The sequence below is a fragment of the Pistacia vera genome, unplaced genomic scaffold (assembly GCF_008641045.1).
Source record: "Pistacia vera cultivar Batoury unplaced genomic scaffold, PisVer_v2 Contig829, whole genome shotgun sequence".
Taxonomy (NCBI): Eukaryota; Viridiplantae; Streptophyta; class Magnoliopsida; order Sapindales; family Anacardiaceae; genus Pistacia; species Pistacia vera.
Genome location: NW_022196700.1, coordinates 1001762 through 1022090, shown reverse-complemented (window position 1 = coordinate 1022090; position 20329 = coordinate 1001762). Strand labels below are relative to the sequence as shown.

The 20329-nt window shown below is 33.9% G+C and overlaps 1 protein-coding gene across 1 annotated transcript; it reads right to left on the bottom strand.

Moving 5' to 3' along the window:
• Window positions 1–30: 30 nt before the first annotated feature.
• On the bottom strand, window positions 31–18367 carry LOC116117993 (putative callose synthase 8). Its single transcript, XM_031403971.1, is given in 42 exon segments — window positions 31–454; window positions 541–726; window positions 845–1693; window positions 2076–2305; window positions 2388–2500; window positions 2835–2918; window positions 3339–3454; window positions 3528–3647; window positions 4932–5043; window positions 5152–5317; window positions 5501–5569; window positions 5678–5800; window positions 5886–5992; window positions 7796–7947; window positions 8234–8362; window positions 8364–8373; window positions 8456–8550; window positions 8653–8776; window positions 8993–9153; window positions 9230–9314; window positions 9397–9491; window positions 9582–9713; window positions 9777–9863; window positions 10173–10222; window positions 10318–10399; window positions 11474–11534; window positions 11625–11677; window positions 12281–12609; window positions 12934–13051; window positions 13141–13266; window positions 14052–14211; window positions 14320–14396; window positions 14471–14608; window positions 15292–15418; window positions 15652–15743; window positions 15823–15915; window positions 16063–16182; window positions 16481–16591; window positions 16708–16789; window positions 16909–17030; window positions 17367–17467; window positions 18023–18367. Coding segments are annotated over 42 exon segments (5874 nt in total). The 5' UTR covers window positions 18279–18367; the 3' UTR covers window positions 31–223.
• Window positions 18368–20329: the final 1962 nt, after the last annotated feature.

Below are 20329 nucleotides of genomic sequence, written 5' to 3'. Positions count from 1 at the left end.
GCTTTCCAGGATTACTGTCAAACCTAACATATAATGGCCAATTCAGGATGATAATTTGGAGATAAATGATTCTATACCCTCTAACAAACTTGTACTTGTATATACATTAACATATGAATTTCAGCTATACACTATACTTTTGACAGGCTTATTGTTTTTATGTGTTGATATACCTGACTAAAAAAATAGTATAAACAGGCTATAACTTGTGAGTAGCCAAAAATCATCTGTTCTTCTTTTTCCCGGCAAGAATTGGTTGAATGTGCAAGTGCCGGTTGAAGGCCTCGTTGAAAAGGAATCGAGTCTGGAAGGCTGATATAATTGGGAGCCAAGCAAGAATAGCTATAGGTGCAAAAAGAACAACCCCCATTCCGTAGTCATATGCTTTAGCAAGGACCTGCATAAACTCCCATAGTCTGACTTTCTCTACCGTTGGCCTCATGGCTTGTGCGACCTGACGAAAGCAACATGTCAGTCGAGAGAGAAAATGGATAGGGCAAGTTTTGTAACAAGAAAGAGTATTGATGCTTTAACTCTTACCAGTATTAGACCCCATCCGGTTGGCAAAAATGCCAGACAGCATACGATTATGTCCTTGAAAGATAGTTGGCAGATGACAGAAAGTAAAATTATAACGGTTAGAGAACCCAGGAAGAGAAATGCTTTGAAAAACCTGAACACAAGGTGGTACTTAGCGCTGAACACTTGTCTTCCAATGTTCACTGCCTGCAATTCATGTTGAGATATCACATTAATGTTGATGTTATAGCAAAGCGTTTATTTTAGTTTTTGCATCTTGATCAGGTTAAGTGAATGAGTTTTAATCTACGGTGGGAGAATTTACCTTGACTGATAAGAAAACTGCAAGAAGCACAACCCAGGAAAGCAGATATACCAAAAAATTTTTGCTCTTGTGGGAAATGTCAAGGTGATAGACCAAACCATATTGATACATGAAAAATCGAGTAGAAAGAAGTATCTCAAACAACCTAGCAGCCAAGCCTGAGCGCCGAAGGTGGTCTTGCTCATCATTCCACCAAGACTGCCAACTTTTGTCCTGTTGAATTCCTATACCTCCTTGCTGCTTGATCCACTTATTCCAGTCTTTCCAGTCATCTACTATCTTACTCCAACTGAATCCAGAAGGATTAAACAGAAATGGCGCAAACAGCCAAGTGATTGACATGAACCAAATGGAGTAAGTGATTAATACATATACCATGCTGCTCTGATAGGACCGCCTAAACAAATCGTATACAATCAACAGAAGCAATAGTTCAAATCCTTTAACAAAGTGGCTCCGTGAATATAATCTGTAGTTCTCGGTGAAGCTGGCATGAAACACCACAACCTTACGTCCAGTAGGCCTGTACTTAGCTCCACCATGCAGAATTGTTCGCCCATAATAATGGATTTTTGTTCCGAGAGAAAAAGTGAAGAAAACAGACGCAAGTTGTAATTGCATTAGGACAAAATCTTTAAGAGCTGTAAGAAATCCTCTCTCAAGCCCAATCTCCATCACCATTGGTAAGCCTGTTAGGAGCCCAAGCTGAATAAATGATTGGGAGGCAAGAGCTGTTTCCAGTGATTGAATGTTTCTCATTTTAGCCTCGAGCATGAGTGCATTTTGCAACCCACTAAGAACCAGGTATAGCTGCCCGTAGAGGAATACATAAATTGCAATTACTGAAATCTGTTGAAAGTATTGTCAATTATAAACTAATCAGCACATATATACGAGAAGAGTAAGAATTACCAAATACTGCATATCAGAAATGAAAGAAAAAGGCAACTTACATAGCATTACATTAAGTTACAAGAGAAATATAAGAGGCTTCTGATAAATTTGAACTGAGAGAATAACATGTAGTTTATCAATTTATTTTCCACCCTCAAGTGTCCACCTGGGTCTGTTTCCACCATATATTTATAGATGATTTTTTATTTAACATCTGTTTTGTGAATATGGATGATTTTCTTGGGTAGAGTTCTGTGTAACTTTGTTTTTAAAACAACTGGCAAACTGTGATAAATTTAACTAAAAGAAGGATCATTTCAGGGTTCAACGTAGTTACCAGGCTGCTGAAATAAAATCCAATGGTTGTGAAGTAACAAGAGAGCATCCGGAAAAAATCAAAGCTGCGCCCAAGGCGGTATATGTCGCGACTCAACGTTTGTTCACTGTTTCCATTAGCCACTTTGGCTTCAAACTTTGAGATTTGGTTTAGGCCCACATCACGACCTTTGCCCACTTGCAAGTACTCATGGTAGGTGATATTTCCCCGTCGTAAGGTAGAATTAAATCCTAAAATGGAAGAAGTTCATGTAAAAGTGAAATAACTTTGACCATATAATAGGATATAACATTTGGAGGTACTATATCCTACCAGCAAAGACATCCTCGCTCAGATTGATTGTTTTTGATGCTTTGCTTATTCCACCTCTTGTAATGTGGAATACCCTATCAAATACATCAGGATGTCCATAGTGGAATCTTACCCTGCAGATGAGATGAAAATAAAAATAAAAGTTAATGACTAGAGCATTAAGGACAAGAGGAAAATATGAGTAGAGTATTATGGTGAAAGACCTTAACAAAAGAAGGATTAGTGAAGAAAGATTATGCAATGGCAAAGCCACGCAAGCAATAGATATATCAACTAAAACGAGGTTAATCAGCCATGTTTGTTTGTCAATCATATTTGGAGTACTGTGCTTTCTCATTCACGAGGTAACAAGGCAAATATTCTACATACACAGACAAGGCAATATGTGTACACATATTTGTATTTAATTACTTCAAGCACAAGCTTGAAGTAATGAACACATGTTACCTGAGAGGATTGGCAAGAAGCCGCTGACCGATGGTGACAAAACTGGTCTCTTGATATGACATGAACCATGCTAGGGAAGAAATACTGCAGTTTAAGAGACAAAGTGAGATTTTCAGTCCACTAAGATCTATAATCACTAGTGTACGTTTATAGGTATATGAAGTATATAAACACAAATTACCATTTAATATGACTATTGAAAATGTTTTAATTACAAGTTATGTCAGAATCATTTCCTTTTATGAATGACAATCATATTGGCAACAGAGAGAACTTAGCACCATGTATGGGCTGTAGATGCTGCAACCAACATAAACCAAACCCTCCCAACCTTGGGCGTGAATGGATTTAGTCTCAGGACCTCTTAAATTCCTACAAGAGCCTATGACCTTTAACTTATAGGATAAGAGGATCTTAAAAGAATCTCTTTTCTACATAGCATTGGTTCCAACTATCTACACACAAGATGTGGTATTTATAACTTATGGGATAAGAGGATTGTACCTTCCTGTAAATATGTGTTCCCTCAAACCAAGTATTGAAGGCGGCCGTCGTCCATGGTTTCGAAGAAATTCTTGTAGGAGATTTCTCATTTTTAAAGCTTCTTCCAAATAATTATCCTGAAAAGCCAGAAACCATAAGCACCAAAGCTATTGGATTCATTAACTAGCAGCTATTGTGGCAAGAGTGTACTTGGTTCATATCAATTGTCTGTAGAGCTTCTCCACGAGTAAAAACTATGGCATGATTTTGATTTTCGGGCTTCCCTTCTCCGATATTTGGTGGACCAGGAAGCTTTATGCGATATATTTCCTACACAAGATAAACAATATACTTAACCAACAGTTACTAATGAAAAAGTATATTAATTAAAGAGTGAAGGCTATAGGAGAGCAAGAATCTGCATGACCCGAGTGGTAATCCTTACAATGTAGTTACTGCTATAATACAGGCTAATCCATTTCCAATAATCCAGGGTTCAAACTAATATTGTCAAATAAGCACTAATTAATGACACCAATGAATTTAAAGTCTTCTAAAATTTATCAATACATGTATTATCTGCAAAAGTTTCACTAAAAGATATATCAAATTATGTTACATCATTTATTGAATAACCAGAGAGCTAATTTTTTTATTATCACCCTTTTAGGAATTAAAGTTCTATAGTTTATCAAATCCTCTTTGAAAAGATCATTCTTAAAGGCAAACTTCTTTCTTCATGACATGTTTAAAAATCCCCAATTCAGTTGAGAAACTCCAATCTTCCTTCTGAACTAAAAGTTATTTTAAGAAAGGTTGATTATTAATTTATTCAATTAGCTAGACTTTGTGATTGTATCTCTTCATTTTGATCTCAAGAAGAACAATGGAAAAGAACAAAAAAATTATGGAAATTCTGTGGAATTGGGCTCATTTCCCAGGAATTTCATTCTTTCCTTTTCTTCATATTCAATTCTTATACCAGAAAAGAACAAAAAAAAAAAAAAAAGTTGGACAGAGGTATCAGAAGTGCATAAACCATAAATGTAATAACAGAAACGTGAACTTCAGAGGCGACAAAAAGGATTTCATTAACATGGTTTCCCATACGAGTAATACTAAATATCCTACTTATTCAAACTCAATTATTCTAACTAAGGTTATTCTAACTAAGGTTTCAGTTTAATTGTTACAATGTGCATATTGATTATTGTTACAATATCTCTCCATATAAATGTCAGTACAATTCAATTCAATGGTCACCTTAGTTTGAATAAAAGAGATAAATAACATGCCTCCTCCAATAACAGGGAATATAGTGAATCTATACCAATTATAAATAAGAAAGTAAAGAAAGCTATGAGAATATGAAAAAATGTAACTATAGTAAATTCTGTGTCTTTCGCTCTTAAATCTTAATTTTATCTTCTTGTTGTTCAGTTTCATATTTGATCATCAATCATTTGAGTGATTTTCTCTCTTGAAAGATATGTGTATTATTCAAACAAAACTTAGCATACACATCCAACAGAATAAATTATTTGTCTTCCTTCAGCCAGCAAAAATTTCAAGCACATTCCTCTTATTTTAAATGCTAAAAGAAATAACAAATACCTGATCAAGACCATTGACTGCCTTAACCAATATAGAAGAATAAACCTTTTGAGGCTTGTCTGCCTCAATCACTTCCTTCTCCTCAACATAAGCAACACGGAGAGACGGGTACCTTCAAGCAATAATGTTGTGGCTTATTTAGTTGACTTCTAAAATATGTTATACAAAATAAATTTTAAATTTGTGCAACATTTCTTTCTCTTTCTGGGAAATTAATTACCTGATCATCAAGTCAACTATGTCTTGTGCATGGGGATCTCCAGAAGATTTTTGTGTGCCAAACATTTGACAGGAAACAACATATGTGAATTTCATGTCTACTAATGCATCTATTTGAGCAGACATAAGACTATTTTTTTCAGCAGTTTCAAAGCCTTCAAGGATACCTGGTAGAATCATTCACGTAGCATAAAAGATTTTAGAGAAACAATCTCCTTAAAATATAATCTTCGGTGATGTACATAGATGCCATAGAATACACTCGTACCATAATAAGGAAATATCAATAAAAAAGGGGATCACCAAACAAAGGCTTCTAAGTACTATTCTCTACGTTCAAGATTACAAACCTTCATTTACAGCCATGTCAAGAGAAGCTTGTAATTTTAAAGCTTCTTTGTAGTACATCATTCCTCTAACTGTTAAAGCCAAAGAACAGGAGGTTAAGTTCTGATCATTAACTTTTTTGCTCTGTTTCGATCAAAAGCCGAATACATGATAACAACTGAATCTTTTTTTTGTTTTACCTGATCTGCTTAGTGTCTGCCCCCGAAAAGAAGCCCAATTTCTAAGCTCTTCCTCCTTCTCTTCATCTTTTACTGCATCCAGATTTTCACACCCCATCCGTTCCAGAAAATTTTTCCATTCATCTAAGAGAAAGATAGGAACAACATGATTGAAGTTTCATTCTAATGGAGAGACAAATATATTAGTGAAGATGTCCTACTGGATTACCAGGATAAATCTTTTTCATATAGAAGATGATAGAAACCTCTTCTTTGCTTGAATGTAGCTCTTTCATTGAAAAGTTAACGTCTTCCAAGTAGTGGGGAGTAAAAACACTGTACTAGGGAATGAAATAAATTAGGGAATTCATATGGTCTACGCTTTTGTCAAATAAAAAGATTTACATTTTTAAAGCATGCATCTTAAAACATTATCGTAAATGGAAATAAGATTCTGCAAGTTTGTAGGGCTTCTTTATTGATTTTTGTGTACGTATGTTGATAGTCATCATATCTATGATGCTTGTTTTAATGACTACCAATCAGAAACCATACTGGAAGAGATTATTATTGATAACAAGTTAAATCTTAACATATATATATTACTATTACTATTTGATAGGAACCCACTCCAATAACTCAACAATTTGGGCTGGGCCATAGGTCTTTCATGGGTTTGGGTAGAACTCTCCTTGAAAAACCGGCTTGCCAAGGGAGAGTGCCCAAACCTTTATAACCCACATGCCCACCCTTTTCCCTTTCAATGTGGGATCCTAACATTCCACCACGCTTCCGCAACCGATGTCCAAGTCGGCCTCTTTACCCCCGTCGGCCTCTTTACCCCTTGGGTGACTATGCGGATCCCTTTTTCCCTCAGGCCTCCATGCCCTTTCTCAGGGTAGCAGCCTGCCACGGGTCAGCCTGTCACAGGTCAACTACCACATAGGTGCAAGATTATGCTGTGATACGAATTGATAGGAACCCACTCCAATAACCAACAATTTGGGCTAGGTCATGGGTCTTTCATAGGTTTGGATAGAACTCTCCTTGGAAAACCGGCTTGCCAAGAGAGGGTGCCCAAGTGCAAGGGCAAAATGAGAAACTAATATATAATTTTTATGTTATATCAAGTTGAAGAATGAAACCCTAGCCACTCTTACCCATATGCACGCCACTTTCACCTCCATATTCTCTCAAATTCTTCAATTCTTCTTCAAAGGAAAATTCAAAGGTTTTGGGTGTTTTTTAGTGGATTTTCAATCTTAAGCTTCTATAGGTAAGATCCTTGCACTAAGAAGTGAATTTTAGTTTTTAAAGTGTTGATTTTAATGGTTTATGCTCATAGGATTTAAGAGGAAGAGAGTTTGATCAAAGGAGATTCTTAAAGGGTTGAATTTGCTCATATTAAAAGGTCAGTAAATCCTACCCTAAGTGTGATTTAAGTTATGTTGTGTAGAGAATTTTTCTTGTGCATATATATGTGTATATATGGAATTGTTGATGGGGCATGTAAGTTATAAAGGCTTGGCACCCTCCCTTGACAAGCGGTTTTCAAGGAGAGTTCTACCCAAGCCCATGAAAGACCCATGGCCCAGCCTAAATTGTTGAGTTATTGAGTGGGTTCCTATCAATATACACTGAACCCTGTATGCTTTAGCTGAAAATTTTAACAGCAGTAGAATGGCATATTATAGAATAAACACGGAGAGAAAAATAGACAAAGTTAATGCTGGAGTAACTTAATAATAATGCTGAAATAAATGTCATGCATATATCTGGCTTAAATTATTTGCCAAATTGATGAGTACAATATAACCTGAGAAGAACTGATGAACATATGGGATATAAAGTATATTCTATAAAACGTATACTAATAGGCTGCATTTTATTCTACTAAAGTTGTAGGTTGATGCTATTTGGTCCTCCTATAGTGTCCTTGGTATTAGCAGATGACTAGATGAATTCCAGTTCTTTTAAAGACATACATTATCCGTAAAATTTAACCAGCTCATATCCTTAAACATTCAGTTGATCTATCACATCAAATTTCTGAAGATAAAACAATTTAATTACAATAAAATTGCAAATAGAAGTAGTTGTGATCAAGAAATAGAATGGGGAAGGATCAATATATTCAACCTGAATGACAGCATATTGCGTACTTCAGGAGCACTGGGCATATCCATAAACAGGGAAGTAGCAAAGAATGAGATGCGCCTACGAGCCTCTAGGTTTGCAGGTATGTCCATTGCCTTGTCTTTAACAGTAAGCAACAAAAGAAAACGTTTAATCTGCCAGCCAAAGTTTGAAACAGTGGTTATTATAAGTCTCAGATATGTGTATGTGGATGTTTCTAATTATATATATAAATGAGTGTATGGACTTAAGGATCATGCGCATATGAATAGTGTATGAGTTTGCATGCCCATCTGTGTAGAAAAGGTAAGAAACTAAATCTGAGATGGGTTAACAAATCAAAGTAGGGTTGATTTTTCTCACTGAGGTATGGTGAACAAGTCACCTAAAATAAGGGCAACGAGAGAAAAGGAAAAAACACAAATGAAAGAAGAACAACACCTGTTCATTCAAAGGGCCAGAGTCTGGAAAAGGAAAATTGACAGAACTCTTGTCAGCAAATAACTCAGGTTCAATTTCTTCAAAACGAAAGCCAAAATCCAGCTTAACCTGCTGGGGTGCATTCAACCAAATCGAATACTCTGTGCACATTGAAAACAAAATTTAGTAAAGCGAACCCTGTAAATGATCTTAAAAAGGGAAAAGTGACTGAAAGCAGCAAACCTGAAACCATTTATCATCATATCATTTATTACAAGCTCAAAGATATCTTGCAGAAGCTTCACAACATTATCATGTTGATTTTCATTTCCCTCAACCTTAAACAATATCATAGAAAATCTGATTAGACTCAAGAATTTGTTAAGAAACAATAAAATCCAGTGAACATTTGAAATTCAGCTTTGCATTTCAACAATTACCAGAAGTTCAACCAATTCAATACATTTGGCTTGTAAAGCTATGAGCTCAGTAATTTTGAATTCTTCAAGAAGACTAGATCTTGCAATACTTCCTTCAATTTCATTTGTAATGTTGTTTATAACCCTAAAAAGCAAAGCAGGAACCACCACAGTGTCCACAATAGTGTTATTCGCTGGAAATAAGGAGAAAGCACAATTACAGTTTTAACTCATCAATTTCATGGCTGACTAAGAAGAGCCACATAAAACAACTGGGTGATACATAGCTAGTGAACCTTAAGAAGAAATCCTAAATATGTGCATAGAAGGTTAACTTTGATCAACAGATTATCTTATCTACCTTTTTTCCAGTTCACCAACAACAAGAATATCAAGAATGTACTTCAGTGATTCATAGCACTCGTTAACGGCACAGTACATATACTTGTCTTTTCTAATCTTCCTGAAAAGAATCTCATCCTTCCCAACAAAGTCTCTTGCAATGCTGACTGCTGTTGAAAACTGACAAGAGTAGGGACATCCTTTATAAATAAAAAGAATAAAATACAAAATTAAAAAAATTGAGTAAAGACTATACCTTATTTGCTAGGAGGAAAATGGGCCAACGAATTATTCCAGTAAATAACTCTGATGACATAGGTATTGTCATCAGATCCAACTCCCTGTTCATGCAAAAATATATTTTAGAAGCTAGTGATCTAAAGAATGCTACTGAGAAACACTTCAACAACATATTAGCTCTACCTATTGCTTATCAAGTCCTCTGACCGGAAAGTATTAACAACTCGGTTCCAAACTAGAACAAATTTGGCAACAGCATCTTTTTCACCCTCGGGTACCTGATAAAATTCAGTTGAGCCATCATTAAGATAAAATAGGCAATTCTTCGAACAATTTTGTAACAATATTGAAAAATTAGTTCCTCACACCTTAAAAAATCTCCTGAAAAAGCTTTTTCTTTTTCTCTTTTGGTCATTTTTGTGTGCAGGTGGGATAAGGCAAACATTGAATGCAGAAGGCAAGGTGTGAAATCTACTTCTCAGCATTCCCAATGTCCGAATCTGTAATCAACAAGAGTTAGTAGTGTGGGATCATGCTAGTTAGGGAAGAAAAATACTTCTTACCTCTCCAAGATGATGCAAAATTCCATAAAGTCCACCAAAGATTGTACAGAAAACAGAATACCAAATCTGTGCTTCCATGAAATACACCTGAGTACCAAAGATAATAAATTAATAATAGGAATCATCAATCTGGTTACAGAAGGTAACACACATCCAGGAAGTTTTCCATGCACTGCAAAAAGGGCATGTAATTCATCTTTACTATTTCATTAGATAATATATCTGTTAGAAAAATCATATACATTTTCAGACGCTACCTTGCATAAAAATCCTATAATTGCATTTATGTACCAAAAAGAAAACATCTGTCAACTGATAATGAGCTTCAATGCAACTAAATATATACAAGGTAAAACATTAAAAGGAAATGTTCCGGATATTGAGGCAGAAACTCACAACTATGATGGGGGCCCATACAGCCACAATTGCACCAGCATTACTTTTGACTACAAGAGAAGAACATATCTTCATTAGGTATATTAACATCAATAAAACTCAGCTTCCAGGCTTGAAAAAACAGAATTAGAGAGATGGAATTTACCTTTTGGGAATAGCTCATGCCAATCATAATTCTGCACACCAATACTCATTATCATTCTTGTAGGTGCAATGAGTGGTTTTATCTGTATTTTTTATTTGGAAATTATGATTAGTAAGTTCTGTTGCAGGCACAAATTTTGAAAGATAATCAAAGTCAGAAAGATAGAATATTACTGCTCAAACTTATTGAAACCAACTAACAACAAGTAGTTCTATCTATCACATGATTATTAGACTGATAATAATATTTATGGCTCCCTAAATTTCTTCCAACAATTTTTTCTTTTTTCTTTTCTCCAATCTTCCATCTTTATCTTCTTAGGACAAACTCAGGAATCTGAAGAAATATTTATGTTGGTAAGGTATTACCTTAAATTTTGAAACAGAGTAATACTAAATCAATAGCAAGTATAGAAAATTTGGCTTCCTAACAACCAAGACTAGCATACTCTGCTATCAAATTAGAAAAGACTAATGACTGATAGGAGAAGAGCTAAATTTACTCAACTATATAATCATATGTTTGTTACATCTTATGATAAAATGCAACTCTAAGGAAACATGTGACCTAATTTAATCTGCTGTGGATGCTTATAAAAATAATCAAACTTTTCTCTTAAAAGGATCAAAAAGCTACAAATATGAAGTGGACCAGAGGTCCATATGAAGCAAAAAGCCATCAGGGGTAAACAAAATCTACAAAAAAAAAAAGAAAAAAAGTGTCCATAGCACCCAAAACTTATGCCATAAGCCACAGAAAAAGACCACTCCACAACACAAGAGATAAACCAGGAAAACAATTCATATTTTAAAATCTCTTTGTAGTTAGATGAAATAAATAAATATAATGAAAGACAAAATCTTCTGTGTCATCATGTTCGATAGGTTTTAACCAGCTTTCCTCCCAAGTCAACACAACACAGATAGAACTCAGTTCAACTTCCTATTACATGCTGCATAATTTAGAATTAAAAATGGTCTAGATGGTGCCAAACACAATTTATTTTATAGAACTTAATTTTTATGATGCCTCACAACACAGATCTAGCCTCTTTCAGATGGTTGAAAGATCTTAATATATTCTGAATTCATTGTTTGTTCCCAAAATACCTTGTCATCAACATCATGTTGTTGGAAGCATTTAGAGTAGTACTCACCTCAAAACTGTAGCTGAATGCAAATTTGCTAAGCAAAACCAATATCCAGAATAGCAGATACCTGCATAGTAAGAGAAAGGAAATACATTAGGAAACATTTGATACAAAGGCAATAAACCAAAAAATCATCACAGTTGGGAAAAGAGAATACTTGAACTGCGAAACTTGAGTTTCTTGCATTCCACGTCCAACAAATAATCTAGGCTAAATCCAGAGAACCAATTATTAGAGAGATTCACAAAATTTAAAACCAATGCACATTACTACAAAATTCTAAAACAGTACGATTATTTGAAAAAAAGAAAAAGAAAAAAAGGTCTACTCAAAATATAAAGCTACATAGAGGGTATTAACTATGGGAAATGAAAAAAAATAAAAATTAAGCAATAGGTCATAAGCTTTAGGAATATCAAATCAGTACATTTTGACCTTCCATGCGATAATATTCATTAAATGTGTGCTTAATAATAGTACATTCTTGTTTGTAGTTTGACACATGTTGCACTTTCTCTACATTAGTTATAATTTTAGCAAGTTTCCATGCAACAATTTTAACAATACCTTCAACAACTTTGAAATCAAGGTTCACATAAATGATTAAAAAAAAAAATAAGTTGGCGTTTTTTTTATCATTGTTTCTTGTTCAATTCTTGGCAAAAAAAAAAAAAAAAAGCAAGCATTACTATTGTAAATCATGACAACATATTAACATCCAATGAAGGTCTAAATTCCCTATAGAAATCAATTTCATGAAATGTTGACACAAGAGGAAACAGAAAAGGGATGTTAACCTCTAATGAATTCTACCTGTGTCCACCAAGACAGCATTGTGCATATCCGGAAATTTGAGACCTCAATGTATTTGCCAACAGCAGGAACAAAAAATAACACCAAGTCAACTGCATTAGTCATCAAGTATATTGTGACTGCAACCATATAGGAAGAGAAACACAATTCTCCAAGCCAGCTCTTGTACTGTGTGGAATAACAAGTATATTTTCTTCTAGAATGGGCATACAACACAGGAAGAACAATTGTCCATATGACTGCGAGAACCAGCTTCAACACATGTTTCTTTTTTTGAGAGGAATCCATCATTTTTCTGGCTTTCCACGTGAAGGCAATGTCAAAAATTGCTGAAAGCCCAAACCAAAGAATTAGATTACCATAATTGTGTATATGTTCATGTTCTTCAACGTGCATGCATATATATGCTTCCCAAATTTTAAATTTATGTCTATACATATTTTTCAAGTATGTATATGTTTCTGTCTCAGTGAGCATGTGTAGGTGTACATAAGCATGTTCATGTTATGCTGCCAAGACATGAGCATGAGGAAATAGCAAGAGTTGAAATACGGCAATTGGTTTCCATGTCCATGTATTATTGTCAGAAAGAGTACTAGTATTTTCCTTAAAATGATATCAGTTATAGGCAAAATAATTGCATATGCCCTCACCTTGTATCAGTTTGAGAAAAGCAGATGTAATGAAGATGCTCATAATGTCCTCAAATGTTTCTGCATCAAACATTTGAAGTGGAGACTCTAAATCGTGGCAAGCCATAATAATCATTGCCTGAAAAGAAAACAAAATTTATTGATCAAAGCCAAAACTGTGACAAGATTAATAAAGTTGGTACACCACTTTATAAATTCAAAACAGACCTGAAGGGATAGAATAAAAAAGCTCCACATTCTATCAAAGCTCCTAAAAATCTGCCAAAAAGAACGAATCTCCACAAAATTTGTCTTCCCTAACCATTTTGTCTCACGATTGTCTTCTGTAGCAGTCTGTGGGAGAAGAAAAATATGTGAGAGAAATAGATAACATGAGCTATTAATATAGAGCAGATGAGTTGCGTTTGTATTGATGCTGGTATGCATTAAAATATAATAATTCTTACTAATTATCTGAAGGCCTCACTACTTACTTCAGGTGAGATATGTTAGGAAAAAAAAAACAATAGAAAAACACTTACAAAATAAATCTCCACCTACCAATGTAGCATGTCAACAGGAAATTTTAAATGGATTTTCATTTTTTATTATCCACACTCAGTCCACCTCTGCCCAAGCACACAAAAATTAAATATAATCCTCCCACAAGTTGGTATAAGGGAGGCTGAAATGTCCTATATTTAATCAAATTGTGATAGTTGCACCTTGCAAAACCATTTCTTTATAAATCTTATCTCTGATGTCACTCAGCAAAAAGAGATTTCCAAGAGAAATAATATCTTAAGACTTCTTTGTCATTTTCACAAAATGTACCAAACATCCTCTCATAATCATAATAGTGGACTCTAGTATAAGGGCAAACCGAAACAGTGGGTGCAATAGATATTTGAATAGATAATATATTTTTTCAGTGTACAGGTTCAACTATGATATGCTTATTAATTGTTGATCAATAAGATATTCTATGTCTTCAACAAGCTAGAAACAGCAGAGGGTTTGGAGAAAAAAGGAATGGAGGTATAGATTAATATAATGCTCAGCTAGATGTTTCATGTCTATTTAATTAATAAATCAGTTTTTGAGAATATGTGCTTATGTGAATTCAGCCATTTATTTACCCCTTGTTCTTCATCTTCCATTTCTTCTCCTTTACATTTTTCTTTTTCCGCATCAAGCAATCCTCGGGCTTTCTTAAATTTACAATTAACTACTGGACGTACACAAAAGAAATCATGGTCCAGACGCAATGGCCAACCTATCTCGAAGCAATCTGGAGACCTAAAAATACAGAAAAAATGATTATCCATGGTCGTGACTTCTTGAGAACCTGAAATAAAAACATGGAAAGTAGGCATAGGAAATAATAACTTAGCATTTGATTCTAACCAGAAATACTCATTCAGATCATCGTAGTTTCTCCATGTCGAATGGTCAGCTGTCCCACTTTTGTTTTTTGCAGCTTCCTTCAGTTTTTGATAAGAAAAATGAGCCTCTTAATAGAAATATTTACAAAGATAGGATTAGATTGAAGATGTACCTCATATATAACCCCGTATATTGGGGTAACCACATTGTTAAGGAAGGACTCAGATCCCCCTCCATAAGCTGGCATGATCTTCTCCCCAGTTTTCGTACTAACAGCATCAGTTAATACCCCATGCAATTCATATGCCATCTGAAATCAAACCAGACATATAAGGATAATGATGATATTTATAAAGACAAAACAATGAATCTGTATTGTTCTATATAAATTTCATATTTACAACCTCAACTATATAATTGTGATCTGCATATTAGTGCATCAAGATTATAGTGTTATTATTTCTGAGCAATCCTATCCATCATTGTTATTGCTTTAGCATGTCATGCTTTATATTACTGGCAAATCTTGTCTCAAACAACCATAAGGTCGAACCTCAGATGTCAGTTTCTCAGCCATCAACCAAGCAAGTTGACCATGTCAATGATGTAAGAAATTATTTTTTGTTAATTTCCTTTCTCCCATTAAAATACTATAATGATATTCTTTTTTAATGCCATTCACTTCATAAGAATATCTTTTAAGAAAAAAATCTTTCTAAATTTTTCAAACACTATAATGTCTATATCCCATTTTGATGGATGAAATACTAAAAGTTGAAACCTTGAATTTAAGTCAATTATTCAAGTCCCTAATCACTCATTGAGTCACACATATCCATCTAGTCAAGAAGGAGTTAAGTTTTAGGATAGACTAGGATAGTTTATGCTTTTTAAGTTCCAGAATGAAAGGGGAAAAAATGGTGAGAAAAACCAATAACTATTCAAATATGCAGTACCAACTCAAATTCAGTCGTGAGAGATTTTTAAGCTTACATGGTGAAAAATATAACAAAGGCACTCCGGCATAAACCGCAAGTTTGCAGCCTCCCCCCATATAAGAAGGTAAAGGCCTATATACAAAATTTTATATTGTTGAGCATCCTGTTTCACACAAGGCAACCTTCAAAGACAAATAATTAGTTTATCACAAGAAAAAGAACAAGAGAATCAGTATCTTTCACAACCTTCTGACAAGAAAACCTACCAACCCAAACAAAATAAATACATATACATTATTTGTGGATGAATGATTACTGCAGATATAAATTGAGAAACAAGACAATATTTGTTAACCTAAAATGGAAAGAATCTTTCTTTGATGCAAAAGGAAGAGCAGATTTATCATTCTCTCACCTGATGCTGTTTTTTCTCCTAAAAAATTTGCACCAGTTTGTGTAATTTTTAAAGAACTTTTTCATCAATTCATCCACAGCTTTATCTGCTAACTGAATCATAAAAACAAAAATTTCAGATTAATTGATAACCATAAGCTTAAAGAGGTATACTATCAAACAACTAAAGCACCATCTTGTTAGAAGACTGTTTTTGAGAATGCCGAACGTGGAGGTTCGCAAGGAGTAGAATTAAATGCTCCCTCTGATTGGCCACATTTCCTTCCTGATTGAGAACACATAATATCGAAGTCAGGAGAACCCTTGATGTCTCATATTAAGATCCCAGAGACACTACCAACTGGAGTTTCATACAAGTTTACAGAAAATTATATAGTACATAATGAAAGATATTACAATTTAGTATAATCACCTGAAAACCAAAGCGATACTGAAGAAATTCAAACAAATCCACGAAATCACCAGATTTCTGAAAATATTGGGCTGAAGGCAAACCACGAGTATTTCGAACAGCAGCAATTACAGCTTTAATCTGTACAAAGTAAGTACCTAGTCACCAAACCTAATATCATGTTTTTGCTAAACATCAGGCATACTGCAGCAGAATAAACCTAAGCCACAGGTAAATTGTAGCACACAAATGAAGCTTAACATAAAAGAATTCAAATCCAGAGCAGGTAACAGTTAATCCAACTTCAGCTCTTACCAGGCTTAAAAACTAAAAATCTGTCTTTCATTTTTCCAGAAATAAGAATTTGGTATCGAAGTCTTACATATCTTGTGCTAGAAACCTGTCTATAAGGAAAAATTTTAAAGAACATGGACCAGACCTCAGTGAATTGCAGAATCACATGCTGAATACCTCCATGATCGAGTGGAAGAATGTTATATGGCACATAGAACTGTGAATTTCTTTGGATATTGTCTCTATCGGCTAGGGCCTAATAAAGAAGAAATAGAGATAAAATAAGAACTGCAATGTGGTAATCAAGGTTATAAAATTCTATTATCACCAAATAAAAGAGTAAAAATCAAATGATTGAGGAATAGAAGGAACCTGATGACCAGCTGCATTTGCCACAGTCCTCAATACTTCATAAAGTACAGAAGCAATTCTACGCGCATTTATCAATTTCTCTCTGTGAATGATATAAATGTAACTCCACAAATTAAATTGGAATAGCAAAGGAAAATGGGTATGATAAAATGTACCAGAACTTAAGCATATTGGAATGCCCAATATAATAAGTTCGATTACCTGTCTTTTAAATCAAGTGCTCCACCATTTTTTAAAATATAGTCTTTGTATATATGATAAACACGTTTCAGTTCACGAATGTCACTCTTTGTCTTCCGTCTATTTATGGTTGTTTCTTCATCCTATAAATCATCAAACCAAAAAAAATGGCATGAAATCTCAAATTGGATTTAAAAAAAAAAAAAAAAAACAAAAAAAAACAGCAACTTTCTTCAGTGAAAAGGAAGAATAGATGTATTCTATCAATAATTAAATGATCCCCAGAGCAAGAAGCTCTTGCTGTAAAGACAAAACTAAAAGGCACAAGACAACTGACTTAGTGATACATGAATAAAAATGACACTTGAAAAAGAACCTAAATTGGGAATTTTAACAAACACTATATTGCAGTTCAACATAACAAAATAATATAAGATATGACAAGCAGAGAACATGCAGAAATACATATGGGTTATTACCTGTTCAAGCCGTTGAAGAAGAGAAGTTTTGAATTGCCGGACGCCCCTTCCAGTTGAATTTCTGTCCATGTTATGTGCTATTTCAAAAGCATGAAACCGGCCTGTTCAAGAACCAACATAACAATGTGAAAAAACAGTATGCAAAATTGTTTTCAAACTTTAATTTCACAAATGATTAGAGATTCAATCAGGCGGTTGGGACTCTTTCTTTAACATGACACCACAGCACATAGTATATCGAATAAAATCCCCATTTTGTCTCAACTTTTATGAGCTATAAAATTTACTTTCTTGCTAAATTAACTTGATAGGCGCAAGTAAAATAATTTTCTTCTTCCCTGATTGCCGAGAAAAGGCGGAAAAGAAAAATTATAATTAAGCTACAAATCACTCACAAAACTAAGTAAATTAACGTGTGCTAAATCTTTTCAAAAGACAAAAACTCCTTAAGACATACAGAAGGAAGTCATTAAATAAAATCCCATTTTGTCTCAATATTTTTAGACGCAAAAGTAAACAAATTTTCTTCATCTCTAATTGCAATAAGTAAATAACTTAAAGATGAAAAAAGCCATTAAATAAATTCAATTCAAAATTTTGAATGAAAATCAATGCACCAAAGGAACAAAAATTTTAAAAGAAAGAAAGAAACTTACAAAGATAAGCAATACGAGGCTCTTCAGTTTCAATCAAATTGGCAACACGAAGGAACCGCTGGATTTCTGAAGCAAGTGTGGGAGGCAATCTCTCACTATCAAACGGTTCAGGAACATGTTCACGACCAGAAGTAAGTGATCTTGTAAGAGAAGAAGCCGTTGCGGAGCTTTCTCCACCATGCTGCATATAAACTCGATTGTGATTGTAACTGTCATCATCATCAATGGGATCGGCGGGAACAATCTCATGAGACATTGCAGAGAAGAACTGAAAACAGCACTTCTCATAAATGTTACAGGGAATGAGAGAGGGAGAAACAGAAAGAAAAGTGAAGAAACAGAGTATATAAATGGGTTGGTGGTGGAGCTGGAGGTGGTGGTGGTGTTGAACATTTTAGGTTGCTTAATGAGGTGTGCATTGGAGTGAGAATGCTGCTTTTTGGTGGGTAAGGAACGGAAAGACAAAGCGTTCGTCATCTTTTAAGCTTTTACTTTTATGGATAATTTTTTTTTGAAGTTGTGTTGTTTAAGTGCTTCTGCTTTCTGCTGTCTGTGACTGAGTGTGAGAGAAGGAAGTGAAAGAATGTCAGAGTGAGTTTTGTTTTGAAACAAGGCGATTTTTAACACCCCTGAAGTTTAGTGGTAGTACATGGAGATCAACAAGTATCGGAATGGAAAGTTTATAATACATTTGAGCATATTCATAAATTATAAGGGTGTAAATGTTTTATTCTGAAACCTATGGACCTCTTTGTTTTTTCAGTAAACCTCAGGGGTATCCAAAACCTCTTTGAAAGAGTAAAGGCGGTTTATTTATTGGCGGAAAAAAAGTGCTTTTGAAATTGTGAATGGAAGAAGAGAAAAAGTGATTAATAAAAAAGCAAAGAAAGAAAGATATTTAATTGGGTTGATTAAATACTGTGCTTTTTCACTGAATCTTTTGTCACATGAATGAATAATGGAACCTTAATTGGAACCTCCAAATTTTTTTTTTTTTTTTGGGGGTTTCTATTTATATCCTTTTTGTTTCCATTTTCATTTTTTACTTTCTTGCTTTTCTATCTTGGGTATTAAAGAGAAAAAAAAAAAAATTTATGTTACTTTTACAAATTATATTCACTCTTAAGTCAAATCAAATAAAGAAACGAATGCGTAATGACATGATATAAAATGAAAGAATAAAAAATTAAAAGTACCCTTTAAGAGAAAAAAATTAAAAACATAAAATATAAACTACATCTATTAAAGGGTTTTCATAATTTTTGCAAGGGATGTATGATATTTTTAAGGGGGTTTTTATCTTTATTAAAGGGTTTCATACTTTGTAAAAAAAAAGGAGATGAATTTAATACTAAATAAGTGAAAATAAAATAAACCTATATAGAAAACATTATAATCCCAGTTATTTAGTAAAAGAATACAATCTCGGATAGTTAATTATCACACATATAAATAAAAAAATTGATGAAAATGAAACTGTAAATGAATTTTTGTTATTTGTGATAGTAAATTTACTTAAAAGAAAAAAGAGAAATTAAGACAAAACAAAGAATAAGCTCCAGAGTTAATGAAAGTAAGGCAAAGAGGGGAAGTAAAGCAAATAAGAGCAGCCAGCAATTATAGAGGTCAAAAGCACATTTAAATTAAGAATAAAAAAGGTTTAGGCAATCAACTTTTCCTTTACAATAAAGAATTGAAAAGCACGTTCATGGCATGGCAATGATCAAATTGATGTTTTCTTTTTAAGTGGGTTGGCTTTTACCTCAAAAGCATACTTTGATGTATTTAAGACTTGGTTGCTGAAATTGACAAGTTCTTGCTGCTCCTGGAAAGTGGCGAACTATAGCCGTATTTGGGTAATTTCTTCATCACTAAGAATGCACATACCTTAATAATAAAATATACTCTGCTCAATAATGCAGATACCTAAACTCCTACTCTACTAGGAACGAGATTTTTGACAAATTTAATGAATTTTTGAACTGCAAACCGTATCACTTTGTCTGCATTTAAGACAATGCAAGAAAAAGGTTAATTAAAATATTTGGCAATTAATATACATCCTTTATATATAACCAAAATTATTACTATTAACAATACCCACATTTTTTTTTTTTTTTTTTTTTTTTGGTTTAAAGTTAGGCCTCCTTTGGATTGAGGGATTTGATAAATTTCATTGTTTGGTTTAAATATAAAATCCATAGATTTTTATTCAAATTTCCACGCACTCATATATTGGTTAGTTGAATATAATCCATAGATTTGATAAGTAATTTTCAATTTTACCCTCAATATCCAAAACCAACA